At 45.5% G+C, this 27,890-nt stretch overlaps 2 protein-coding genes across 7 annotated transcripts in view; both read right to left on the reverse strand.

The window, feature by feature from the left end:
- Window positions 1–2,918, reverse strand: part of CKAP5 (cytoskeleton associated protein 5) — an 86,360-nt gene extending 83,442 nt beyond the window's left edge. For 2 of the 3 annotated variants that reach the window (XM_074230569.1, XM_074230565.1), the window contains exon 1: window positions 2,814–2,906. The gene's annotated coding sequence lies outside the window, so the exon portion shown is untranslated. Of the gene's footprint in view, window positions 1–2,813 lie in introns of all 3 variants that reach the window. The other variant, XM_074230566.1, reaches the window with a different exon arrangement.
- Window positions 2,919–3,450: 532 nt separating this feature from the next.
- The window catches only part of LRP4 (LDL receptor related protein 4), a 68,079-nt gene continuing 43,639 nt past the window's right edge, over window positions 3,451–27,890 (reverse strand). For 3 of the 4 annotated variants that reach the window (XM_074230573.1, XM_074230572.1, XM_074230571.1), the window contains exons 24-38: window positions 26,860–26,946; window positions 26,161–26,332; window positions 25,871–26,033; window positions 25,491–25,716; window positions 24,409–24,712; window positions 23,637–23,855; window positions 23,076–23,210; window positions 21,917–22,025; window positions 21,423–21,567; window positions 20,756–20,869; window positions 19,750–19,885; window positions 17,716–17,783; window positions 15,165–15,252; window positions 13,913–14,054; window positions 3,451–8,271 (exon numbers count right to left, since the gene is read on the reverse strand). In XM_074230573.1, coding sequence (XP_074086674.1) covers window positions 7,927–8,271; window positions 13,913–14,054; window positions 15,165–15,252; window positions 17,716–17,783; window positions 19,750–19,885; window positions 20,756–20,869; window positions 21,423–21,567; window positions 21,917–22,025; window positions 23,076–23,210; window positions 23,637–23,855; window positions 24,409–24,712; window positions 25,491–25,716; window positions 25,871–26,033; window positions 26,161–26,332; window positions 26,860–26,946 — 2,453 coding nt within the window. In that variant the 3' untranslated portion in view covers window positions 3,451–7,926. Of the gene's footprint in view, window positions 8,272–11,421; window positions 11,488–13,912; window positions 14,055–15,164; window positions 15,253–17,715; window positions 17,784–19,749; window positions 19,886–20,755; window positions 20,870–21,422; window positions 21,568–21,916; window positions 22,026–23,075; window positions 23,211–23,636; window positions 23,856–24,408; window positions 24,713–25,490; window positions 25,717–25,870; window positions 26,034–26,160; window positions 26,333–26,859; window positions 26,947–27,890 lie in introns of all 4 variants that reach the window. The other variant, XM_074230574.1, reaches the window with a different exon arrangement.

Genomic DNA, 27,890 nt, shown 5'->3' on the forward strand with positions numbered 1-27,890 from the left:
TGGAGGATCAAAAAGTTCAAAAGAAGAAAATCTGGGGGTGAGATGGAAGATGAGCTCTGTTCTGAATTGTCTCCAGGACAGCCAACTTGAAATGAATGGTGGTACTACAAAGCTGGAGCAGCTGAGAGCGCCTGGAGCTGGACATACAGATCTGGGAATCATATGCATAGGGATCATAATTGGACCCATGGAAGCCCATTATTAATAAGTGAGAGGATAAACAGAGAAATGAGAAGTGGACAGAACAGAGATTTGGGGTACACCCACAGACAGTGATGATATGGATGATGAATCCTCAAGGGGTAAGAGAAGAAGGATCAGTAGATAAGGAACCAAGCAAGAACAATGGCATGAAAAATAAAGAGGTGAGAGTATCCAGAAGTCAAAAACAGTTCAAAATGTGCAGGGAGGTCAAAGAGAAGACATTAGATTTGGCAGTTAAAAAAAATCTGTGACAACCTCTCAGTCATTTTAGGGTATCTTTCAGCTCTGTCTATGATCCTTAGACTTAGAAGCAAGATGAAAGCCATCTTACAGTATCTGAAGGGCAGTGAGCAAAGAGGTATTAGATATGTTCTTTGTCTTAAAAAGGCAGAACCAGGAGTAATGGGTGGTAATTGCAGAGAGAAAAAAACGTAGGTGTAACATAACAGCTAAGCAACTACAAAATTCTTCCAAAGCAGAATAGGGCCTCCTCACTGGAGGTCCTCAAACCAGGCTCAGATGACCACATGTACTGGAAAGGACAGGACTATTTTCCAGGGACTGTTCACAGTGCTCATAGGCCTAACCTAGGCACAGCTTTTGGTGGAATGTACATTCCTTGAGGGCAGGGATTGCTCCACTTTCAATCTAAGTGTGATGCAAAGGAAGTTCTTGTTCAAGTATCTCCCCATGGGGTGGAGTAGCAGAAAACCAGATTTAGGCTTAATGCATGGAACAACTTGTCAGTGATTGGCTCTGTCTGAAGGTGGAGTGAGTTGCCTGGGAAGCTAAGATGATGATCTGTCAGGGATAGTGCAAGGGGACTTCTTGTTGGCTGGACTAGGTGGTTGTAGTTTTCTTCCAATTCTGAATTTCTATGTTTTTGTGATAGACTTGGGTTAAGTGATAAAGACAGAAAGATAAAGTCAGCTTGGGGGTGGGGGCTAGGAAGAGACTTGCAGGATGAAGGAGTTTGGTTGGGAAACAGATGAGTGGAATGGTTTGGGTTTTTTTTTTTTTTTGCAAGGCAGTGGGGTTAAGTGGCTTGCCCAAGGCCACACCGCTAGGTAATTATTAAGTGTCTGAGATTGGATTTGAACTCAGGTACTCCTGACTCCAGGGCCGGTGCTTTATCCACTGTGCCACGTGTGAATGGTTTTTAAGAATGGGGAGTTTTGAGCATATTTAAAGGGTGCAGAAGAGGGAATGGAGATGAGATGACAGTGGGAGCAATCTGAGGGAGAAAGGTGCTTGGAGAAACAAGAGTCTAAGTGGAGGGCTGGGTCTTGGGTAAGGAGAGCTATCATTTTATCAGAGAATGGATGAAATAGTAAGCGGTGAAGTCAAATGATGAGGAGAGAAGATGGAGTTCTCACCAATCACAAAATCTTTTTTTCAAAGGTTAAGAGGATGAGGTGATTATTGTAGGTCTGTGGAGAGAAACTTTGGCAACCCCCCCCCCCCAAGGCAGCTAGTGGATTAGGGAAAAATGAAAGCACTGCCCTGATGTAGGGAGAGTACAGTTGAAATCAGATGACATAACTCTATAGTGGACCGAGTTGGCAAGGTTGGGAGAGTTCTATTTCTGTTTAGCGCTATGTAGTAAGAAATGAAGCTGAGATCTGGTAAGTCATAAATCATGAGAGAAGAAAATAAAAAAAAAATATTTAAAAGAACAGAGCTGAACCGGCTCAGGTGGAAGTGAGGAAGGGCGGACATAAGTAGGCAAAACACTGTCAAACTACAATAGGGTGGAAAGATTCTAGATCACGATGAGGAAGAAGGATAAGTCAGTGATTGAAGGCGGCAAGGTCCAAGTGGAATGACAGGAGAAGGGGACCGGATAAAAGGGCTTCGGGGGCTGAGGGTGGGTGAGGGAAGGAGGCAGGGCGTGGCGCCTTGGCATGGAGCTCAGGTGCAGCCCGGGTGGCCGGGGCAGTGCGCAGGTAGCGACTGAGCCCGAGGGCTGCCTTGGGGCAACCAGAGAAGCGGGGTGGGGGGCGGTGGGTCCGGGCACGGCAGCTCCCTACTCGGAGGGTCGCCTTACTAGAGGCGGGGTGAAAACTAGCCGCGGAAAAAGGCACTTGGCTGGGGCGCAGAACGGCAGCGAGATTGCTGGGGTCGGGGCTGGGGGCGAAAGGGGACGCTTCCGACCGGGGGCAAGGCGGGCGCAGACCCCTCCCGCGGCCCCGGGGCGCCCGCCGGGCCGGGCCGGGCCCCCGAGGAAGCGGCACAAAAGGGGCGCGCTCCCCGCGGGCCCCCTTCCCCGCCGCCGGGCCTGGGGAGCCCCCGAAGCCGGGGACGCCGGCCGCGGGGTCCGCGCGGAGGAGCCTCCGCGGCGATCTGGCTTCCCCCGGCCCCGGAACGCCCCAGCTCCCGCCGGGCAGCGCCAGGCCGCGCGCCCCTCCCCCCGGCCGCGGCCTCCGCCCCGGCCCCCGCCGGCTCCCGCCCCGGCCCGGTCGCGCCGCCTCGGCCGGGGCCTGGGCCCGGCTCGCGCCCCCGCGCGCCCGGGGCGCTCCCGCCGACCCCTCCCGCCCGCGCAGCGGCCCGGCCGCGGGGCCCCGGGGACGGCCGGCCTCGGCGGCTCGCTCGCTCCCCCGCTCGCTCACCTCCGGCGGCGCCAGAACCGACAGGGCCTTCTTCCACACCGTTTGAAACCGCTCAGGCCACCGCACCCCGCAGTGTCCTTATCGCCCATTGGCTCCCGGAGCGTCGCCCACCGCGCTCCCATTGGCCGGTTTGAAAGGGCTCCCGGCACGCGCTCGCCGCGTCCTTAAAGGGGCCGCAGAAGCAGGCCTCCCCGCCGCCCCCCGGAGCCCCCGGCCCCCCGGCTCGCTGGGCGGGGCCGGGGGCGGAAGGGTCGGACTCCCGCCCCCCCCCCCCGGGACCGCGGGGCGCCCCGCTCCCTCCGGGCCCCGGGTCCGTGCGTGCGGCCCCGCCGCAGAGGGGGAGGGGCCCGCGGTGGGGGCGGGGAAGCGGGGTGCCCGGGCCACGTCACCCGCCCCCGGCCCCCGCACAGGATCGCCCCAAGAGCTGGAGGCGGGCACGGGCCCGGGGCGGAGGGGCCCCCGGGGCCCGGGGCGGAGGGGCGCGGCGGGGAGCCGGGGGCCGGGCCAAGCCAGGCAGAGCCGCCCTCGCCCCCCGGGCCCGGGGCCCCGGGGACCGCGGCAGCAGGGGGCCTCCCCGCGGCCCGCCGGCCGCCCAGTGCCGCCGCGGCCCGCCGGCCAGCCCTTCATCGCCCTGCTCGTCCTTAGCATCCATCCGTCGTGTCTCTGCCTACCTGTGTGTCTGCTCATCCAGCCGTCCGCCTCCCTGCCCCTCCATCCAGTCATCTACCTACCATCTCTCCATCCATCCATCAGTTATCCATCCGTCTGTCTACCTGTACATCCCAGCTTACCCATTCATCCATTCAGCTGTCCATCCATCTATCCATCCATCCCTCCATCCCTCCAACTACCTTATCTATCCATCCATCTATCTGCCTCTCTATATCTATATCTAGATAGATAGATAGATAGATAGATAATCTCCCCATTAGAATGTGACCAGTGACCAGGGATGGGGGATAGGAGGCTTTGGACTGTTTTATTTTTTGTCCATTGCCTAATACTGCCTGCTTATGCTTAATATAGATTTATCAATTAGTTGATTTGTAATACATGTAAAGAGCTTTGTGAATCTTAAAGTGTTATAATACAAACTAAAACAGCATGGACATTTTTACATCTAAGAGTCTTCAAAATTTTTTTATCAGCTTACTATGTTTTAACTAGTCCCTCTTCTGCTTAAGACATCCTATCATAGGGGTGACTAGGTGGTGCCGTGGATAGAGCACCAGACCTGGAGTCAAGAGTACCTGAGTTCAAATTCAGCTTCAGACACTTAATTACCTAGTTGTGTGGCCTTGGGCAAGGCACTTAACCCCATTGCCTTGCAAAAAAAAAACCACTAATAAAAAAAAGACATCATATCATAAAGAAGCATTGTTGCTTTGGGTACTATTTTTCTTTTTTTTTTTAAATACTAATTTATTTCAAGAACTTGAAGAGAGGGCAGATGCTGTCTCATCTACCCTCCCATTTCTCCTCCTGAACCAGCTTGATGGACATAGGTCAACTATGCCTCAAGTCATGGATTTTCTGATTGCAGTTGCAGTTGACCCATTTTGATATAAGTTGGCAAAAATGGACAAAGGGAATCTTTATACTCAAAAGAAATCTTAGTTCACCAAGGAAGCATAAACTATATAGTTTGGCATTTCCTTCTCTCCTTCCATTCAACAAATGGAAACCCAGCTAGGATTTCTGATTCAATGATCTTTGCTTTCAGCTCTCAATCCACAAGACTAAGGCAACTGAGCTGCATGGTGAATGATGATGATGTTTGTCCTTTGATCTCAAAGAGACCACAACATCAGGGAGGTCATACCATGACATGCTTTGAGTGGGGTGGAGGCAGCTGTGCTACGTCACCAGTCTCACCTTGTCCTCCAGAGCCATCTGGATCCAGTGGCCAGACATGAGTCAGGATTATTGGACATTGCCCTGGATGCGAGGCAGTCTGGGTTAAGTGACTTGCCTAAGGTCATGCAGCTAGTATTAAGTGTCTGGTCAAATTTGAACTCAGGTCCTCCTGACTCCAGAGTAGGTGCTTTATCCACTGTCAATCAATTACCATAGAACTAGAAAACCCTTCCCTGGTTACCACTCCCTTCTAGGTGTTTTCTCCTATTCAAGCTTAAACTTCCTGAGGGCAGAGGCTCTCTTTGCTATTCTTTGTATCATCAGCACTTGGCACATGGGAAGCCCTTAATAAATGGTTTTTCATTCTTCATTCAGAGGCATTAGTCCATGATCACATCTGAGGCAGGATTCACCCTGGTCTTCCTGACTCCACATCCCAGTGCCATGAGGTAACATTTTGAGGTGGAATCCTAGCCCAATTGTCCTCATTTTCTTTTTGCTCACTCCACACCCAGGAGGGCTTCTTAGAGATGATGTGTTTTCCAATACAAGGGTCTGTCCTGGGGTGGAGTGAGGACAGGGGGCAGCAGGCAGGTTTTCAGAGTATCAGTTATGACTCCAAGGCAGACAAGGTGATTAAGAAAAGCTAAATTTATATTAAATTATCATAAATTCCTAAAATACTGAACATAGTGGTTAAATAACTCCAGAAAGTCCAATCTCTCCAGTGAGTAACGTTAAAACCATTACACATGAGCATAGGAGAATTGCTTCCATTAGCTTAGGACAAAGATTTTTGCTTTTTACATAGTAAATCAGTGCTCAAATAGATAAATTCATCAAATATGTCCTCTCTACATTCTGCACAGACCAAGTGCAATGAGATCTTTTTCTTTTCCAGGGGAGCTGTTTCCTCATTCCCCTCCCCCCCAACAATGAAAAGTTTCCTTCCCCTCAGAGTTGTACCTAAGGGTGACATCTTGGAGCTCCCTGGCCTTTTTGCAGCTTCCTATCCTGCCCCTAATCCACACACTCAGAAGCACTTCTGGTCCTTGCCATATGGCCTGCTGACCTACTCTTGGAACAGGCCAGGGAAGGGAGCAACAAGGGAATAAGCATCTACCCTGAGCCATGTTAGAATTCGCCAGGAAAGGGTTCTGTCCAGCTCCTCCTCCTTCACTAGACTAAGCTGCTACCTGTTTTCTCAATAATGAGTTATGGGAAGAGGCAAACTCAGTCAAGGTCAAGGCCACAGGCACTTTTCAAATTGGGAAATTGCCAGCTCCTCTATGATGCTTCCCTTCCAAGATGACACTCCCTTCCATGACTGGGCTGCAGAACCTCTGGGAAGTCCTCCATACTCTAGCATCAGAGGTTTCCAAGCTTGGATGCTAAATAACCTTCTAGGCAAGAGAGACCAGGAAGCACTTAGCTATGGCCTGCCAATACAGACCTTCCTTACTGGTGCCTGGTCCTTTCCTTTCTAATACTGCACCATCTTTTGCACGTTGACCCCAACTGAACAGAGTTGGGCCTAAGACTGCCACTGCTCCAAGGCTGCCTTCTTTTTCCCCTCAATGGACCAGTCTCTCAGGGTCAGAAGATATGAGACTGGGGGCAGATCCAGAGGAGTGGTGAGGGTAGCCATCCCCATGACCTAACTCTTTATTTCAATCAGGATTCACTAAAGAAAACTCGCCCTTCCCAATAGCCCTCTTCCCTAAAAGCTCCTAGAGGACCACAATGCCATGTAACTAGTTGAAAGAAGCAACAGAAGTGAAAGGTGTTGGGCAGTGGTGCCAGCATCCCACCCCTTTCCTCTGCTTTGGCACATTCTGAGGCTTAATGGCCCCTGGGAGAATGGGTACATGCCAGAGAATGGCATCCAAGCCTGGCAGCTACGTTAATTCACTCCACTATGAAAAGCTGTAATGGGATAAGGTCTTTGGCTATCCCATCAGCTACAGGCTTACATCACAGTGTTGATTAGAGAGAACTTCAAAGATTCAACTTCCTCGGCACTTTGCTTTAGGCTCTGGGCAGCCCAAATCTCCACCCCAGCCAATCCACCTGACCATTCATGGAGACTTGTGGTCATTCCCTGAAATCTTCATTTGAAGAGTGCCATACTTGGAGAAGTTTTGAAAGTACAGGATGGAGGCCTGCAATTGGCTCCATTGGTGCTTCTCAATGGATGCTGCAGGCTCAGAGCACCCTAGTCATCCCAGGGACCTGACAGACTGCCCCCAAGACCCACTTCCTCTTGAGAAGGTTTTGGCCAGTAATGGAACCAGAAAGAGTTTGGTAAGCAGGAAATTCCGAACAGGCACCCACAGGCCCATGAAGGCAGATGAGGCCAAAACCAGAATCTTGGGGAAAAGGAAAGGGTGCTGAAGACTTGGAATTCTTGCACCTCACAGCTGGGAGGGTCCTGAGAAGTACTCTGATCAAGCCCATTCTTCTATATGCAGGATGTAGTCATCTGGCCTTCCTTCAGAGACCTCCAATGACCACTCAAGGTGGAACCAACTTTAGCATCAAAACTGAAATAATGATTGCCATTGACATCTAGGGACCTAAACAATACTTCTAGGGACCTAATGATATCATCCATTGCCAGCAATGGACACCCAAGTCAGCCCACCTTTCAAAAACCTTTCTATATTTCCAAAAGATTGAGGATCCCCTGGAGATGAGAGGTTTGCTGGCAAAATCAGGGGAGAATGCCCATCCCAGCTGGGCCAAATCTCCTCTCTTTCTCACCCCTCACCCATGGCTATATCATCACTTTTGTTTGGTCACCCATTCTTCCCTCCTTACTCCAGCTGCTGGCTGGGCACCTAAGTCCCCACTAAGAAGATCCTTTGACAGTGATAGATGAGCCTGGGCCTCTGATGAAGAACTCCGACGTGAAGGGAGTGAGTTGGATGGCTGCACCAAAGGAGGAGTCGAAACCAGGCCCAACTTCAGAATGCTAGAGTGAGGATCACCCTCTCTGCTCCCAGGACCAGGCGTGAGTGGGCAGGCTTGGCAGCCAAGTCTGGGTCCGGGCGGTCTTGCTGAGGCATCACTTCTTGTGCAGAGGCAGGTGTGGACAATGGCGAGAACAGCTCCAGTGGGGAGTCTGGGGATCGGGATGGGGTGGGACCCAGGTGGGGAGGACCGGAGGGGTTGGGGTTTGATGTTTACGTGAGCACCAGGGCTGGTGGTTTGTTTTGGAGGGAGGACTATAGGGGAAGGAAGGAGATGTGGGCCCTTAGACCTGGCTCTCTGTGGAGAGCTTGCGTTCATGTTTCCAGCCCGTGTCTGGCAGAGACCCACGCCTCTCTGGGGTGGCGGCGGCAGTGTGGACACTGCTGCACTCTGACTGCTCCTCTTGGAGTAGTTGTTCCGTTTCTGTGTCATCCAAGGAGCCAGAGCTGGCCTGGATGGACACCGTGTCTGTCTTCATGCACACGTGATCCCGGAGAAGGAGACCCCCCCTCGAACCTCGTAGCTGCTTCAGGTCGTCCCACTCAGCATCGTCACCGCCACCTGAGAGGAGGCAAATCCCCTCCACTATCTTGATCTTCTCCTTGGTGTAGCTGTGCTCGGGCCCAACCTGGGGTAGGAGGTGCAAAGAAGCAAAGTCATCCTTCTAGCCAAGGGCTTGGTGAGGGGGGAAGAGCACTCAGAGAAATTGGGCAAGGGCAAGAACAGAGGAGTAAGTTAGCCCCAATTCATCACACATGGGGGAAAGTCATCCAGATGCCCAAAGATCAGTCTAGAGGAGGGTGGACGGCCCATGCTGCTGCCTCGCTGGTTCTAGACTGATTCTGGCCCTAATCCCCCAGGCGGACTTGGGCCAGAGAGCATGGATGGCACTGCTGAGTTTGGAGCTGGGAGGGCCCTTATTTTACAAACAAGGAAATGGAGGCCTAAAAGAATGGGTTTAGTCTTTTATTCAAAGTGAAAAGCAGAGCTGAGATTCCCATTCATGACAAATGAGGAAGAATTCACCACTTTTCATTATGTATCACATTGCATCTTTCTCATCCATAAAGCAAAGGGCTGGTCTCAGTGAGCTCTAAGAGCACAGAGAGCTTGAACATTTTACTTTCAAAGGTCTCCCCCCAGCTCTGACCTCCTGCATTCTCAGGTCCCCCCAGCTCTGACCTCCTGCGTTCTCAGGTCCCCCCAGCTCTGACCTCCTGCGTTCTCAGGTCCCCCCAGCTCTGACCTCCTGCGTTCTCAGGTCCCCCCAGCTCTGACCTCCTGAGTTCTCAGGTCCCCCCAGCTCTGACCTCCTGCGTTCTCAGGTCCCCCCAGCTCTGACCTCCTGCGTTCTCAGGTCCCTCCAGCTCTGACCTGTGTTCTCAGGTCCCCCCAGCTCTGACCTCCTGTGTTTTCAGGTCCCCCCAGCTCTGACCTGTGTTCTCAGGTCCCCCCAGCTCTGACTTCCTGTGATCTCAGGTCCCCCCAGCTCTGACCTGTATTCTCAGGTCCCCCCAGCTCTGACTTCCTGTGATCTCAGGTCCCTTCCAGCTCTAACCTCTGTTCTAAGGTCCCCCCAAGCTCTGACTTTCTGTGTTCCAAGGTCCCTCCCAGGATTGACCTCCTGTGTTCTAAGGTCCCTCCCAGCTCTTACATTCCCCATTCTATGTTCTACTGCAGTTTTCATCCCAGGCATCCTATGCATCAGCTCTAAGGTCTTATAACTTTAGGATAATATGCAAGTGTGTTATCAGATATAAATGATTTGATCTACATTTGGCTAACAAGCAATACACTTGTAATATTTTAAAGTACAGTAGACAATATTTCTTTATTAATAATAACTCTCTATTGAAGCAAGAGAAGATAACTATCCAGGTTAAGAATGACCTGGAGGCCAGGGTGCAGGCAGTTGGCTGCCTGGAGGATCCTGCTGCCTAGAGCAATGGGAAGGACACTAGATTTGGAACTAGGGTTTGAGTCTAGGCTCTGCCATTGGCCAAGTGTAACTTCCCAGCAATCTCTACCATCCAACAATGGACAAGAATCCCTTCTCCACCAGAAAGCTTCCCCCAACTCTTTTTAATTCTAGCACCCTCCCTCTTGGCATTATTTCCTGCTTTTCCTATATTCTTGGTTTGCTGGTTGTCTCCTCCATTAGATTGTAAGCTCCCTGAAGGTAGGGCCTACCTTTTCTTTTTCTATATTGCGAGCACTTGAGCACAGTGCTTTGCACAGAATAAATATTAGCTGACTGACCATCTACCTTTCGCCTTGCCTGCCATGAGGACAATACTTTATAAATCACAAGGCACAGTTTAATAGGAGTTGTTATTACAATCGCTCCGGTGATGGAGGAGCCTAAAAGTCAATGGACTAGTCGTAGAAAGGAAAGGCAATGCATCCTAAGAACATAAAAATGGAAGGAACCTCGGAGGTCAACTAGGCCAAGGTTTTCATTTTACAGACAAGAAAACTGAGGCCCAAGAGTAGAATTGGCCAGCCCATGGGTGGTAAACTACAGAGCTAGAATTCAGCAATGACAGGGGGGTGGGGGGGAGAGCCCAGATAGTCCTGGGCATTCCTTATGAAGGACAGACCCAGAATGGGGTTTCTTCACCCTTTTCTGTACCCTGGAGTTCTCTGGAAATCTGGTGAAGTCTATGCTTTATCTTGCTCAGATGAATATTTTTAAGTGCAAAAAATAAAATACATTGGATTACAAAAGAAAACAATGATGGCAGAATAAAGCTATCTTTTTCTTATCCAGGTTCATATTTAGATTCATACTCCTGTCTCAGCAATAGTTAGATAACTATGTATTTTTATATTATAGGCATATATAAATTATATATTAATATTCCTTTCTTTTCTACCTTCCTCTCATAAAAAAAGAAGAATGATAATTATAGTTAATATTTACACCGTGCTTTAAAGATTTATAAAGACTTGTTATCTCTTCTCTCATTTCAGCCTCACATCAGACCTCTCCAGGTAAGAAGTCCTCACCCAGAGGAGGCACATTGGGCAGATTGTCCATGGACAATGTCTGGGAGAATGGTCTCAGCTGGAAAATCATGGATGGGCTGTGAGCTGAAGCAGTGAAGGGAATACCCACTGATGAGACCATCCATTCACTAAGGTATGGTTATTGTGACCCAAAGACTTAGCTTGAATTGTGACCCCTCTAACCACCCTGGTCCTTCCTCTCCAGCTTTTTTGTTTGTATTGGGTCTTGTTTGCAACAACCTGGACTCTCCTCCAAGAAGCTGGGCTTAGACCTAAGGATCCCCCTTGTAGGCACTTTCTGTCCTTTCTGATTCCCCTAGAGGAAGCCTCACTGGTTCTGGGGGATCCAAAAAGGATTTGCAGCCACTAGTGAGGAACAGGGCAACTGTTCTAGGGAAAGTGGCCTGGGGCCTCAGTCGGCCTCTTGACTGCATTTCCTTCCAACCACAGAGAGGAGGCTGCTCTATTTCAAGAGCTATCACCTTGGTGTGACACTCCCCCCCACCCCGCACACATACACACTCACGCAATCACACAGAGCAAGCCAAAATTAGTGCAAGGAGCAGGCTCAAGGTACCTTCATCCCAGGACTCACTGAGCAAGTTAGGAAGAAGCCAGAGGTTGAATGTCAGAGATTCCAAGGAGCATCCTCTAGTCCTCAGAGGCACATCTACCCCCACAAGCATGCACACCCATGTAGATGCACACACAAAGACACACACACACACACACACACACACACACACACACACACACTACCAGGAAGTACCTGACAAGCAGAGGTGGGAGGAAATCAGAAGAGAAAGGGCGAAAGGCTCTCAGAGGGGTGGGAGAGCTGCCAAGGAAGAAAAACAGAAAGGGAGGGGGGGGGAAAGGTTCACAAGGCTTTCATCTTCGACTGTGACTTGCAGGAACTTCAGAAGTGCCTGGAGCCCCGTCTCCAAGGACCTACACATCCCATCTCCCAAATACGGAGGTTTCCTTCTCTTTCCCTTGTGCGGGTGGGGGACGAGGGGTGTGTAACACTGAACGCACAATGTTGGAGTTGGTCCATGTGCTGCTTAGTTTTATTGAACTAGATCCCCTCCCTGTCTTTTAATTGACAGCCATGTATAGTCCTGGCAGTGTGTAGAGTAGGCTTGGGAGTTGGGAAGACCTGAATTCAAATCTATCTAAGGCACTTTGACCCTGGCAGGTCATAAATAAGTTTGTCTTGGTTTCCCCATCTGTAAAATGAGAGTGATAGTAACTCTTATCTCAAAGAGTTGTGGACATCAAATAAAATAATATGTAAAGTTCTTTTCAAATCTTAAAACATTGCATAAATATTAGCTATTCTTGTTTATGAGGGAGGAGAAGGGAAAAGCAAAGGAATATAATAGAAAATAAATATGATAGAATGACCAGGGATATCAATAAAAATTAAATTTTAATAAAACAATATTATATTCATATATAAAATAAATCTTAAAATAATAATTAAAAATTAAAAGATTTTTTTTTAAAAATTGAGGTATTGGGAGACACTGTAGGATAGTAGAATGTTCAACTTAGAGTCTAGAAGACCTAAATTCAAATCCTGCCTATCACACTTTCTATCTCTGGGACCCTGGGCATATCAATTAAGCCTCAGTTTTCTCATCTGTAAAATGAGAATAATAATAAATGTAGTACCTATTTTTAAAATATGATTTTTTTTAACTTAAGGCAATGGGGTTAAGTGACTTGCTCAAGGTCACACAGCTAGGTAATTATGTCGTGTCTGAGACTGGATTTGAACTCAGGTCCTCCAGACTATCTACTATGCCACCTAGCTGCCCCATGTTTTACAGGGTTATCATGATGCACAAATGAGCATTTCATGCTAGATGCAAATCCACCCCCTTGAAATAAATGAAAGACTGAAGGAAATATTAGGAGGAAAAGCTCACTCTCCTAAGATTATAGATGAGCTGAAAGAGCTTAGCAGTCAACTAGCCCAACACCATCATTTCACAGAGGAGCGTACTGAAACCTTGAGACGGAAACAGGATTCGAACTCACATGCCTTTTTTTAAAGGTTTGTCAAAGATGACCTTTCCAAAACATGGCGTTTTCTTGGCAAAGATACTAGAGCGGCTTATCATTGCCTTCTCCAACTCATTTTACAGATCAGGAAACTGAGGCAAATGGTGACGTGACTTACCAAGGGTCATGCAGTTAGTTAAGTGTCTGAGACAGGACTTGAACTCAGGAAGGTGAGTCGTTCTGACTCCAGACTCTGTGGTACCTCCTAGCTGCCAGTGGAGAGCTCATCCCACCCACTTCAAGGGATACCAGAAATGGGAAAGAACCCAGAGCCAAGAAAGAATACACACTCATTTCTCTCTCTAGCTGATTACAAAGTTCAGCTCCCTGAGGAATATCACCTGCTTTCCAGCTGTGTCGCCTGATTCCAGAGGCTGACGGCAGAGGACTTCCAGACTTTAATAAAAGTCAAATTTAAAATGAGAACCTTTACTCTCTAAAACCTCAAAAGACATTGATGGAGTCACCCCCAGCTATTCGGCACAAGCGACTTCTCCTTCTCCTAGGTGCTTCAGAGTTCAATCTTAGATACTTACTAGCTGTGTGACCCTGGGCAAGTCACGTCACCCTGTTTGCCTCAGTTTCCTCATCTGTAAAATGAGCTGAAGAAGGAAATAGCAAACCACTCCACTATCTTTTCCAAGACAACCCTGGGGGGTGGGGGTCTTCACAAAAAGTAAAACACCATGGAAAATGAGTAAATAAGAACAATGATTAACATAGTGTCTGACACAAAGTAGGAACTGAATAAATATTTGTTAAATGGATCAAGAAAGTCTTTCCTGCTTCCCCTTTTTGTCGTCCTGTTCCCAGTTCTTTTTTTTTCAATCTCTCTGTTTGAACTTCTATCCATTTAGTATATAGCCTCTGCTGGAGTCATTATCTATTTACCTTATCCCTGCACAACTTCGCCACAAGACTTAAAGCTCCTTGAGGGGTAGGCACTAGGTTTTGCTTCATTTTTATATTCCCTAGCAGTTAGCCCAGGGAACTCTGTAGAGTAAGTGCTTAATAAATATTTGCCAAGCAAAACTGAATAGGAAAGAAAGTAAATTCTTTTCCCATGATAGACTATAAGCTTCTTCAGAGCTGGAATTAATTTCTTTCTTCTCATGTATCACCAAAGCTTAGCAGTGGACTTGGTAACTAGAAGTCAGTTACTAAATCTTTGTTGAATTGATCTCAGTTCTTACCTCTTTCTTATAGCAGAGCTGATTATACATGGCTGGTTTGGGGATGGTTTCAATCTTTACTTCCTGGGTAGAGGTTCGGTAAGAAGGATTGCTGTAGGTCAGGTTCCCTAAGCCAGGATCAGTAAATTTGAATTTTTTGTGTCTAAAGGAAAATGGGGAGAAAAAGAAGGAAAAAGGGTCAGCTCTTATTTCTGGGTGGTCACAGATGGAGCCACCAGCTCGGAAACATTGACTATATTTGTGTGCAGGCGGGATCCAATCCAATCCTACCCTAGAATATCCACATTCACAGTCAAGTGGGAACTTGGCTAGCTCAGAGGGGGAAAGTGAGATGTTCTTCATCAGGAAAGTGGTCTTAAACCAAAGAATCCCACCCCTTGACAGGCATGGGGCAGTGGTGGGGGGAACCTTGATTTTGTTTAGAAGATTTCCATTCCTTCAATTTAGTCACTCAACTTAATACAGGTTGGTGATTTGTTTCCAACTTAGGATCCTAGGTCTATGACTGGAAGGGACCTCAGAGACAATCAGATCCCAACATCCCATTTTCACCACAGAGGTGAAGTGACTTGCCTAGAGTCACAAAGAGAATAACACTACATCTTTTATATTAGAACAGTTAGCAATTATATTGCTAAGATACAGAAAAATCTTTCTAGCTATCTGATCTTCCTTCCATCCTAGATGGTAGGAGCTATTACTATCATCCTCATTTTACAGATGAGGAAACTGAGGCAAACAGGTAAAGTAGCTTGCCCTGAGTATGTATGAGATAATATTCAAGCTTGAGACTTCCTGAAATTGGGTCTAAGGCTTTATCCATGGAACTACTGAGCTGCTTTCAAATAACAAAGATGATCTCTTCTCACCTTCATAACAACTGTGTGAGGTAGAGTCTATTATTATCCTTGTTTTACAGAATAGTGGACACAAGCTGAGAGGTTATATAATGAGTTTCCTCGACTATAAAAGGGGGAAGTTGGACTAGGTAACCTCAAAGAACCCTCCCAGCTCTCAGGATTGAGGGTCAGTGTCTGAACTTGAATAGTGGACTTCTGCCTCTATTCCACATCACCTGAAGTTGAACTAAAAGGCTCCATCTGTTGGAAGAGAAACCCATTTTGTATATCCATGGTCTCTTCTGCTGTCCTGAGCAAGGGCCATGCATGGGGAGATTTGGGATGAATCTGGCCAGAGGCCAAAGGCAGATGATGTCTAAGCAAGCCATCATGGCTTGGAGCCCTGAGGTTACCTGTAGAGCATGAGAGCAGCGATGAGCAGCAAGATGAGCAGGATACTGAGGAGGCCGCCAATCACATAGCTGACATGGAGCCCTTCCCCTAGAGGAGAACATGGCAGGACAATCAGTGAAACTGATGCTTGTGGACTCTGAAAGGAGAAGCCTTATGGCATTCTTGTTTAACTGGGACTCAGATACCATGAGGTACAGTGGAAAGGATGCTGGCCTTAGAGGAAGGACACCTGAGTTCTACTCCTAGCTTTAGCACTTATTACTTGTTTGATCCCAGCAAGTCATTTACCTTTCTGGGCCTCGGGTTCTTCATCTGGAAGCTATGACCTCTAAGATTCCTTCCAACTCTAAACCTATGATCTTATGACAGATGAAGAAACTGAGACTCAGAAAAATGAACTACCCATGGTCACACTGAAGAAGAATGCAAATTCAGGCCTTCCTGACCCCAACTAGGCCATGGGTTCTTAACTTGGGCTTATAGATTGGGGGGAGAGTATGAAAACTAGAATAAGAAAAAAATACATCTTTATTTTCACTAATCTCTAATTAAAACTTAGCATTTTCTCTAATTAATTTAGCAATTCCTCCAGATTTGTCAGTTTATTTGTCCATTCTATCATTCATTTATTTTTAGGTTTAATATAAGAAAGAAAAATATCATGGTTCTTCTTGAGGGCCAAGACTGGTCATAACAGTGAATAATAACAAAAATAATAACTAATATTCATATAGTGTTTCATATGGCACTAGATACCATGCTAAGCATTTTATAAATATTACCTAATTTGATCCTCATAATAAATCTGAGGTAGGTACTATCATTATCCCCATTTTACAGATTAGGAAACTGAGGAAGACAGAATGAAGTGATTTGCCCAGGATCACATAGTCCTTGAGAGTCTGAGACTCTATTTATAACAGTCCCTTTTTGGTATTCTTTCACTGACTTTCTTGCAGTCATCCCAAATTTTGTTTTTTGATTCTACTTCAGTTACTCTGTATCAGTTCAGACAAGGTTTTCTCCTAGTTTCTCAAATTCATCAGAAAAACTAGTATTTATAAGGCACTTTAATATTTTCAAAGCACTTTACATGTCATATTGTTTAATTTTTATATCTAATATCTCATATAGATCATTTGATCTCTTTGAGATAGATACTCTTATCATTTCTATTTTTTATCAGTAAGGAAACTGAAGCATTGGCCTTGCCTTGGAGTCAAACAAGCTCACAAATGTCAGAGACAGGATTTGAAACAAGATCTTCCAAATCTAAATCTAAATTTAGTTCTCTATTCAATAGACCTGGCTGCCATCACTTACCTTTTATTTGTTAAAAGAGGATTCAATGCAGAGGAGAAGGGAGTATATTGGGAAATGATCATAGTAATACTATTTTACATTTTTTGAAAATGAACGGAAAAAAGTTTAGTGTCCGAGAGATAAAGTTTATCTAATTCTGCAGGCATTCCCATTCTGATCAGGGACCGTGCTAAGGGATGGACTTCTCAGCCCCAAAGATTTTCCCCAAGAAAGTAATGAAAGTCCAACCTTTCTGAAGAGCAATTTGGAATTACACTCAAAGGGCAATAAAACTGTGCAAACGCTCTGATCCAACTATATACCATTACTAGGTCTGTATCCCAAAGAATCACAAAAAAGGGCAAAAATCCCACATGCACAAAAATATTCAGAGCAGCTCTTTTTGTAGTGGCAAAGAACCGGAAATTGAGGGGATGCCCAACAGTTGGGAAATGGTTGAACAAATTGTAGCATATAAATGTAATAGGACACTGTTGTTCTATAAGAAATCATAAAAGGGCAGACTTCAGAAAGATTTGCATGAACTGATGCTGAGGGAGGTGAATAGAACCAGAACATTATACATACCAACAACAACATTGTGAGAGGATCAACTATAATGGACTTGTTCATTTTAGCAGTACAATAATCAAAGACAATTCTAAAAGACTTGCAATGGAAAATAACTTCTATATCCAGAGAAGGCTAATTTAAGTTTTTTTAAATAAGAGCCAAAGTTTAAATGCAGACCAAAGCTTACTATCTTCAATTTTTAAAAGTTGTCTTGGGACAGCTAGGTGGTACAGTGGATAGAGCACCGGCCCTGGAGTTAGAAGAACCTGAGTTCAAATTTGACCTCAGACACTTAATAATTACCTAGCTGTATGGCCTTGGGCAAGCCACTTAACCCCATTGCCTTGAAGAAAAAAAAACTAAAAAACAATTGTCTTATATGTTATTTTTTATCTCTAATTTTTTTCCCATTTTGATTTCTTTCACAACAGGATTAATATGGATTTATGTTTAACATGGTGATGCATATATTAGATTGCTTTCTCTCAAGGGGGAGGGGAGGGAGAGAGAAAAATGAGAAACTCTAAACCTTGCAAAAAAATGATTGTTGAAAACTATCATTGTATATAGTTGGCAAAATAAAAAAATAAATGAAATATTAAAAAAAGAGAGAAAATGTGTCCCTAGAGACTTTGATATCCAGCATCACCAATTCCCAGGTTCCTTGGAACTCACCTGGAGCAGCAGGTATGGCCTCATTGGAATGTGTACAGAGACCCTGGCGACTATCTTTTTCTGAGCAGCTGTAGGGCATAAGAAAACAGAAAATTAGAGCTATTCCCAGCACAGTAAAGGCAAGGGCAAGGACATGGATTATCTTGAGCCATCAGGATATGATTCAGAAAGGTGACAGGAGATAATCCAAATAAAGTGAGATAAACAAACAAATTAAAAAAAAACCTGGAGAGGGCAGGCCTAGGGTCAAGGCTTTGACAAAATGGTTACATGAGACTTGATGTTTGAGAATTGTGTGTGTGCTTTTAAAGGTATGTATTTTTTTAAATTATGGTTTATTTAAAACTGAAACAAGTTAGGAGTGAGCTAGAAGCCAGAAGATGTTAGTAGAACCACACATGAATGTCAAAATGCAATGGGGAGAAGGGGAAAGAGTTCACAGACAAATAATTAATCTATAATTACTCTACTTGACAAGAAAAGAACTTAGTGGAAAAAAAGACCATTAAATATACTCAATATTCTGCTGAAACACTTTCCCCCCCCACCAGTACTTTTTTAATTTTTAATTTTTTTTTTAGAATTTTATTTAAGGGACAATGGAGTTAAATGACTTGTCCAAGGTCACACAGCTAGGCAATTACTACGTGTCTGAGGCCAGCTTTGAACTCGGGTCCTCCTGACTCCAGGGTGGGTGCTCTATCCACTGTACCACCTAGCTGCTTCCCTCCTATTACTTTTGAAGCATGAAGGAAGATTCAAAAGTTTCTTTATTTAATTTAACATTGCTTCTTAGGATATAAGTGAGCAGTTAAAGACTTCTACTGAAAAATTAGAGAAAAATCAACTGTGTTATAGGGAAATGTTTAAATTCTAAACTTTCCTAAGTCAGGAAACCAGAAGCAGGAACTATGTATATGTCCTGATGTATTTTTTTTTTATTTTGTAGGGCAATGGGGTTAAATGACTTGCCCATGGTCATACGACTAGTAGGTATCAAGTATCTGAGTTCAGATTTGAACCCAGGTTTTCCTGACTCTAGGGTTGGTGCTTTATTCATTATGCCACCAAGCTGACCATGATGATGTAATTTTAGTCTAAAAAGTGGTTTGTGGGTAAGTTTCAGCTAGCAATAATTAAAATTAGATTAAGCAACAATTGGGAGTTGATATAAAGTTGATGAAGGCAGTGGATTATGTCCAAGTGTTTGAAATTCTTTAACTTTTATTTTATATTGCATTCATATTTGAAACTTATATACACAATAGAATAATTACTTTGCTAAGTTGATATAAGTTCTTAGAAAAAGCATAATAGAATACATGTATTTTTATGTGGGGTGAGTGTGGGTGTGCAACACCAGAGTGAGATTCCTCTAACCATACTTGGATAAATGGTTTTTTTTGCCCAAATCATGAGGCTGGAGCACTCTTAAAACAGATACTAGCATCTGATAAATGCTTATCTGGATTGTAGGCTTAATATTTAAGAAACCTTACCAAATGAAACCTATAAAATAATGAGGGAATAGAAGGGGATAGATAGATTCTAGCCATGGAGGTACATCACACATTGTCTTTTGAGTGAATTTTCTGAAACCATAATATTGTTTCCCTCCGGGCTGGGGAAGAAAGGGTCACATCTATACCTTTGAGGGTTCCAAAATATGAAGTTCAGTGTGATCTTCTGCCCTATAAAATGAGAAACAGCATGTAGAATGAACACAGGATCCAGAAGACCTGAGTTCAAATCTTCCATCTATCGATTGCTACCTGTAGGACCTCGGGCATCTCAGCCCCTAGGTTTCATCCGTATGATGGAGAGGTGTAAGATGAAGGTATTAACTGGAAGACCTCAGCTCTTTCCAGCTGCAGTCCATGGGTCTATGCTGCTCTGAACAATGCTAGCTGGGACCTGAGAGCAGGAATTCTCCAGTTGGACTCATGGTTCTGTCACTGGTGAAATGGGTCAGTGTTTGACAGAGGCTGAGGACTCAGTCCACTCCATTCTCCACTGTTTCCAAAGCATGCTCACCTTCCTTCAGATTCCTCCAGGGACACGCGGGTCCTGGCCGTGGAGGAGCGGGCTGTGGTAGGGGGTGTGTTGGGTGGTGCTGGGCTCTTTTCACTCCGGCTGGTGGATCTGGGGGCTGGGGGCATCAGACCAGGCACTAAAGAGGAAGCAGAATTTGAGCATGGGTATGGAGGACTGAAGCTAAGGCAGGGGAAAATAACAGAGGCTGCACCTGACCCCAGCCCCCACAGGAGGAGGTCCTGTCTAGGATAGCCAATAAACCAGGGTCATTGGATGATAATCCAGGCACAGAAGGGGCCTCATAGGACATCTAGCCCACCCTTCTCATTTTACAAATGGAGAAACTGAGGCTAAGGGGAGGGGAAATGGCCTACCCAAGGACACAGAGGTCAAAAGCATTTGATTTGAATCTGAGTTCTTTTGACTGTCACTTTGGACATCAATTTTGACAGCTCTGAATAAAGTAACATTAGGGAGCCAGAGAGCCAAGCCCCCGATTTAAGTCTAGATTTCTGTTCCTGATATTACAAGGAACTTTCTTTACTCCAGGTCTCAGTGTCCCTGAGGTTCACACTCAAAGGAAAAAATAACAATACAAACAAAAGACCCTCAGAGAAAGGTTCATGCCGCTTGGTAATAATAGCAGTTCACATATATAAAAGGTTTTAAGGTTGCAAAGGCATTTACCTTCTTTACCCCATTTGATCTTTGCAACACTCCTCCAGCAGGTGCTATCATTCTTCCCATTTTACAAGTGAGAAAACTGAGACTGAGTGAGGCTAAGGTACTCAAAAAGGGCATGGTGTAGTAAACAGAGCACTAGACAGTTCAAATTCTGCCTCAAACATCTACTTGTTGTGTGACTTTGGACAAGTCACACCATGCCTCAGTTTCCACATATGTAAAAAGAAGGGGCCTTAAGTCTGATGGCCTCTGGTCGGAGGCTTATTAATTCCTCTTCTCCCAAGGGTTTCCATGTGCTAACAGGAAGCTTCTCACTACCCACCTAGAGAGCAGGGCCGGTCATCAGGTTCATCGGGGCAGGCGCAGACAAAGTCCAAAGCTCTGGCAAAGCAGAGATGGGTACAACCACCATTGTTCACACCACAGGCATTGGTCCCTAAGGACAAAGAAATCAAGTGTCCAAACAGGAACAGTCAGTCAGAAAGCTTTGTTGACTCTACTTTTGCTAGAAAAGTGAGTAGAAGATGCAATTTAACTCAAGCTGATGCAATAAACATGTATTATGCCTATTAAGAGTCTACTATGGGTCAAGGATTATCCTTGGTGCTGGAGATATAAAGAAAACAGGAAACAGTTTTTGCCCTCAAGGGGCTTACATTCTATGGAAGTATTTGATAGACATACAAGCAAATAAAGACAAAGACCTCCCAAGTTATTGATCTAAAATAATTTCAGGAAGAAGACAATTTTCCCAGAGTAACTGGGAGGAATGGGAAAAGGCCTTTGTGGGAGAGCGATATCTGAGAGAAATAACCTTGGGGGGTGGGCTAGGGTTGAGAATGGACGCTGCCATTGTAGAAGCCATTTTATGATCCTATGACTTCTAAGGGAGTTTGCATTGAGGCAGCATGGTACTGTGACTATTTATACTTTTATAGGCATTAAGAACCCTCAGGAGCTGTTACTGATAATGAGTAAGAGCCAGCTACCTGTCTGCCGTTGTGGGGAGACCACGATGATGTCCATGAGCCCCTCCACGTTAGCCAGCACGGTCTCCTTGTTCCGGCCCGAGTATTTGTCTACACGCTGGATTGATTTGGTCTGCCAGTCTGTCCAGTAGATCCACCTGTCCTGCTGCTCATCATGAGAGCCCCAAAAGGGGGGGAGGGGTCACTCAACTGACCAACAATTGACAGCTAGATCATCCCAACAGACACTCCAAAGGATAAAAATTTGCAGTGGGGGAAAAGGACATTACTCTGGCCTTGGCTAACATTATTAGTAAATACTCCTGAAATGTGTGGCATTTGTAGAATAGTGATGCAGTTGACCCAGCTGGGCAGAAATGATTCATAATGATGTTGTGGACCTGAGAACTCATTGTAAGGCTAACCACTGAAGAGGTCTGTCTCACCCCGACCAAGCAACTTTAGTTACTTCTGCTACTCCACACTCTCCCCACCTCTGGAGCAACATCTATTACCTGTGTAAGAGCAAATGGATGAGATACATGGCTGACCAAGACCTGCCGTAGCTTCCCATTGAGGTCAGCGCTTTCAATCCGATCCAAGTGAGCATCTACCCAGTAGATCCTGTGGAAGGGGAGAAGTGGTAGCTGGGAAGGGGGGTGGTGGTAACAGGGGGCTCAAACATCCTCCCATAGAGTCCTGGCTTTCCCCCCAATGAGCTCATATCCTTTCAATTGAGTCAGCTACCTCCGTCATCGGAGCTTAGGAAGAGAGCAGACTGGGATTTGGGACTAAAGAGGAAGAATGGATGATCAATGAGTTAAAAATGAACCCAACTTAAGACACAGGCATATTCCCTTTAGGAGTAGAAGAGATATGGAGGGTCAAAAGAGATTCTGATTCTTTTGTTCTTAATTCAATTCAACAGCATTTATTAAAGGCCTACCATATGCTAGAATAAGGCAGTATAGCATCGTGGGTAAAAAGATGGCCTCAGAACCAAGAAGGCCTGAGTTCAAGTCCTAACTCTGAAATATGCTGACTGCATTACCCTGGACAAGTCATATACACAGTAATCCAGGTGTCCCTCTAAAACTAAGTGATAGAGGAGGTACCAAACTGCATTGGTAAAGATAGTATGCTTATCTGGGGAGACCAATTAAAGGTCCAGTTATTATGTCCATCCTATGTGACATATGGCCAGCTAGGTGTCTGAGCCTGGACTCATTTCCTGAGTTCAAGTTTGCCTCAGTTTCCCCATATGTAAAAGGATCTAGAGAAAGAAATGAGACAAATCATCCAGTATCTTTGCCAAGAAAACCCCAAATGGGATTATAAAGAATTAGACACAACTGAAAAATGATTGAACAAAAGTGACAGATTCTCTGCTAAGTGATGGAGATATAAAGGCAAAAATAAAATAATTCCTGCCTTCAAGAAGCTTACATTCCAGCTTTACCTCTTCTGATTTAGCTACAAACAGGAGTTCCTCTTGACTCTCTCTCTCTCCTTTCTCCTTTATTTGAGGCAGGTGCTTCTGATTTTCCCTCCCTCCCTTCTCTCTTCTCCAGCTTCCTAACAAAACCCAGAGTGGTCTGCCGGCTGGAAGGGGATGGCCATTGGTAGTCCTTGTTTTTTTGCTTTGCCTGCCCAGTATCTGAGGAGGATGCTCACCTTCGGGTATCATAGTCCAGGGTAAGACCATTGGGCCAGCCCAGATTAGTGTTGATGAGCAATTTCCTCTCAGAGCCGTCCAGGTTTGACCGCTCGATCTTGGCTGGGTGGCCCCAGTCTGTCCAGAAAAGGTACCTAGGCCAAAACAGCCATGTTATTCCCCACAGAGGTAGAAGAGAGCATCTGACTATGGTAGGGGGATGATGGGGAGATGATAGGAAAAAACAGTGATTATCAGACATTTTCCCTTATGGAACAATGTTACTCTTGGTCCTGAGGAACTTAGCATATGGCAGGAAAGTTCATAGACTCATGCTTGTACAAATATAAGTCCTAAATAATTTCTGGGATGTGAACAGTTGCAAGAATAGGCATAGCTTCTAGAGGAAGCTCCTAGTATATGGAGAACCTCTGGGCTGGGCAGACTCTTCAGAGACGCTGCAGTAGGTTCCTTTAATAGGACTAATTCCACAGGCCCCACCATCTACCCAGACACGCAAAAGCTTCCATGTGACCCAGTCTTCCTACTGGCTGATTGCCCTTTCTTCTGGCTTCACTTACCCCTTTCTGGGGAAGGCAGCAATGGCTCTGGGTTCATCCAGGCTGTTGTTAATCAGCACCTTCCGGCAGGAGCCATCCAACCTCGAGGCCTCAATGGTGTTCCGGCCCGTGTCTGTCCAGTACAGGTTCCTGGCCACCCAGTCGACTGCTAGGCCATCAGTGGTCTTAAGTCCCCTTCCGATGACTGTCTCCATGTTACTGCCATTCAGGTCAGCTCGCCTTGGGAACATCAACTCAGGGTTAGGTGAGGGTCTAGATTATAGCAGGAGTACCTTGACAGCTGTCCTACCTAGTTCTCTGATGATAACTACTGACATTTGTAATAATAATAATAATAATAATAATAGTAGTAGTAACAACAAGAAGTTAATATCCCCTAGATTCATTACCCAAAAGTTTAGCCAGAGTTACTTCCTTACAATTTGGGACTATAGGGGTCTGAGCAAAAGGCAAGTAAACACTCTCCTAAAAGCCTTTGAGGGAAAACATAGATGGTGACTAGGAAAGACAGAATAAATCTATGAATTTATGCCAGGCATATGGCAAGGGTCTGTTACCATAGAACAGAGTAAAGTGATTTAGCCCAATAGATAATACAAGAATTAGAAAGGAGAATTTAAATGTCCAGTTTCCAGAAATGTTTGTTGCCAAGTCCCTGGACCCCCTCTGCAATTCAACACAAAGCAAGATCTCACCCACCCAGGATGAAGGGAGAGCTACTTTTGGAAGAAGTTATACTTGTAGATCATCTGAGGGCCCATCATGCCCATACCTGATAACGTCCAGGAAAACATCTGTGTAATAAACCTTTCCGTCCACACTGTCATAGTCCAGAGAAATGACATTGTTGAGTTCGGGCACTGGGACGTGTACGTCCGTGTGGTCACTGGTATCCAGAGAGATGCGTCTGATGGAGCCTCGGCTGGAAAAGAGTAGGTAGGTCTCTGGGGAAGGGTCACAGGTCTTCCCATCCCCCTTGAGCTGGATGCCAGTGGGGCAGGCACAGGAGAAGCCTGTTGGTCTTGGTAGACACAGGTGAGAGCAGCCACCATTCTTCAGGCCACATCTGTTCGAGCCTAAAGGGAGAAAGAACAGTGGTGTTAGTGTCTGGTCAACATCCTGCCCAAGGTAAAAAAGCAGCAGGTCTTGAGGAGTTGGTTCTCTACAGCTAGATCCTGTCATTTCCACGGGTGACCCAGAAAGGGAAGGCCTCTGGAATGCCTCCAGGAGATCTAGGGCAAGTGGAGAATTCATACTCTTACTGATATGGTCACAGACAGAAGGGATATCATACTAGATACTAGAAAGCAGTCAGTCAGGGGCAGCTTGGTGGCACAGTAAATACAGCATTGGCCCTGGAGTCAGGAGGACCTGAGTTCAAATCTGGCCTCAGACACTTAATAATTACCTAGCTGTGTGACCTTGGGCAAGTCACTTAACCCCATTGCCTTGCAAAAAAAAATTTAAAAAGCAAGTAGTTGGCACCCTGATATATCTGCTTTGTAAATTTGGCTCTTCAGGTCAGCCTTGCTTAAGGGCAAGCCCTTAAAAGAAAGAAGTCAGTCAATAAACAACTAGTAAGTGCCTACTATGGGCCAAGCTTTAGATCCCAGTTAAGAACTAAAGTTACAAAAAGAGGGAAGAGGCAATTCCTGTCCTCAAGAAGCTTTCAGTCTAGTGAATTCAAATAAAGTAATTCAGACAAGTCAATTAATCTCCCTGAGTTTTGGGTTACTTCTCTGTAAAATGGGGAAAATAAGGTATCCTTGTTGCTTGGTTACAGCTCCAAACTTTGGGTGCTCCATGGATATCCCAATAAGGCATCTGACAGACAGTAGCCTATGGTCAGCTCACCCAGTGGTCGTTGTCGATCCACAGCCTGAATGTCCATGAGGCCAGGAAGGTTGGCCCGCACCAGGATGACATTGCTTCCCGTGCTCTTGTCAGCCCGATGAATGCTACGGGTTTGCCAGTCAGTCCAGTATATGTAGGAGTCAAGCAGGGTGAGGCCATAAGGATGCTGAACAGGTGACACCAGGGTGCGTCTATTGGCACCATTGAGGTCAGCAACCTCAATGCGCTACAGGGGAAGGAGGAGAAGGAACAGGATATGAACGGACCTGGAGTCATGGAAGGCAGAAAGCCCATAAGCTGATTAGCTTGGGATTCTACCAATCCCCTTAGGGTAGAATACCTCCCTCCTTCCCCTATTTACTCCTTATTCCCATACCCACCTCAGTGTGGGCATCTGCCCAGAGCAGTTGGGAGCCAGCTTTGTCCACAGTCAATCCATTGGGCCAGCCCAGGTTGTTGTTGATGAGCACAGTGCGGTCTGAGCCATCCATTCCAGCCCGTTCCAACTTGGCATTTTCCCCCCAGTCTGTCCAGTACATAGTCCTGGGGGAGACATAAGCCCCAGGGAAGTGAGCTTCTCCACCAGGTGTGTCAGAAGACACAGTGTCCCTCTGTAGAAAGATACAGTAAGTCATCCCAGATCCCCAGAGGCCACTCTTTCCAGTCTTACCCCATCTCATGGTACAACACAATGGCCCGGGGACTATCCAGATTCTGCCACACCAAGACCTTCCGCATGGACCCATCGAGGTTGCCCACTTCAATCCGGTTGGTTCCTGTGTCTGTCCAATACACTTTCCGGCCAATGGCATCTACAGCCAGACCATCGGTGGTCTGTAATCCTGGAAAGACCAAAGAGATCACATAAGATTCTGCATCAGAACAAAAGGGATGAAAGCATTTGCCAAGACTACTATGTTTCCCTCTTCATTGACCAAAAAATCCAGGGTAGGCTTTCATAGAAGCCTAGATCATAGATAATAGATCATAGATCTGGGAGGGATCTTAGATTTCCTCTAGTCCCCCTCCTCCTTTTAGAGATGAGGTCTCCTAGCAAGGCCCTGTGACTTGTTCATGTTCACACAGGGACAAGGATTAGAGGCAAGATTTGAACCTGGGTCTTCCAATTTGAGACTCAGACTCTTTCCACTGGACCATACTATATTCCACTGGACCACTTCATATAATCCAACTTCCTCATTTTATGGAAGAGGAAACTGTAGCCAAGAAATATTAGGGGATTTGCTCAAGGTCACAAGGATTTGTAAATGGCAGTCAGGATTCAAACCCAAGTCTTATGACTCCAAATCCACCCTTTTTTCCTCTATATCTTTACTTGATCCATTGGGCTGGTTGTGGTCAATCTCACCTGTGGTGATTATGTCCTCATGCTGGGAGCCATCCAAGTTGGCCCGGCTGATCCTACGCAATGTGCTGTCTGACCAGTAAACCTTTCCTGAAGGAAGAAAAGTCTAGTTCAACCTCAATCTCTATTCACTCCCATCTCCATGCCTTTGTCCTGGATATCCTCTCTACAAAGAATACTACTCCTTCTCAGCTCTGCCTCTTAACTTCCTTTAAGACTCAGCTCAGGATACCTTTCCCAGACCCCGCCCCCCCAGCTGCTAGTACCTTCTCCTCTGAGATTTTCTCCCATCTATTCTCTTTATATATATATATGTACATATATATATGTATATGTATATTCTCTTTATAACTAGTTATTTTCATGTTTTTCCTCCACTAGAATGTAAGCTCCCTGAGACCAAGGACTGTATTTTTTTTTCCTTTCTTTATATCCCTAGTGTTATCACAAAGTCAATTTAATAACTGCAAAAATATTTATAACAACTTTTTTGGGGGTGAAAAAACTGGAATCTGAAAGCATGCCTATCAATTGGGGAATGGCTGAACAAGTTATGATATATATATATATATATATATATATATATATACATATATATATATATTTACTTTTATTTATTTAAGGCAATGGGGTTATAAGAATGACTTGCCCAAGGTCATACAGCTAGACAATTATTAAGTGTAGTCTTTGGACTCAGGTCCTCCTGACTCCAGGTGTTCTATCCACTGTGCCACCTAGCTTCCCCCTTCAGCTATAGTATCTTAATATGATGGAAAACTATTATGCTATAGGAAATGATGAAGGATGTGTTTTCAGAAAAACTTAGGAAGATTTAGATGAATTGATATATAAAGAAATAAGCAGAAACAAGAGAACAATTTATATAATAAGAATGTTGTAAAGAGAAAGAACATTGAAAGAATTAGTAATTTTGATCAAAATAATGAGTAATCACAATTCCATAGGATACTTCACTTTCAGATAGAGAGCTAATGGATTCAGAATGCAGATTGAGGCAACTTTTTTTGGACATG

The sequence above is a fragment of the Macrotis lagotis genome, chromosome 3, assembly GCF_037893015.1.
Source record: "Macrotis lagotis isolate mMagLag1 chromosome 3, bilby.v1.9.chrom.fasta, whole genome shotgun sequence".
In the NCBI taxonomy this organism is placed as follows: Eukaryota; Metazoa; Chordata; class Mammalia; order Peramelemorphia; family Peramelidae; genus Macrotis; species Macrotis lagotis.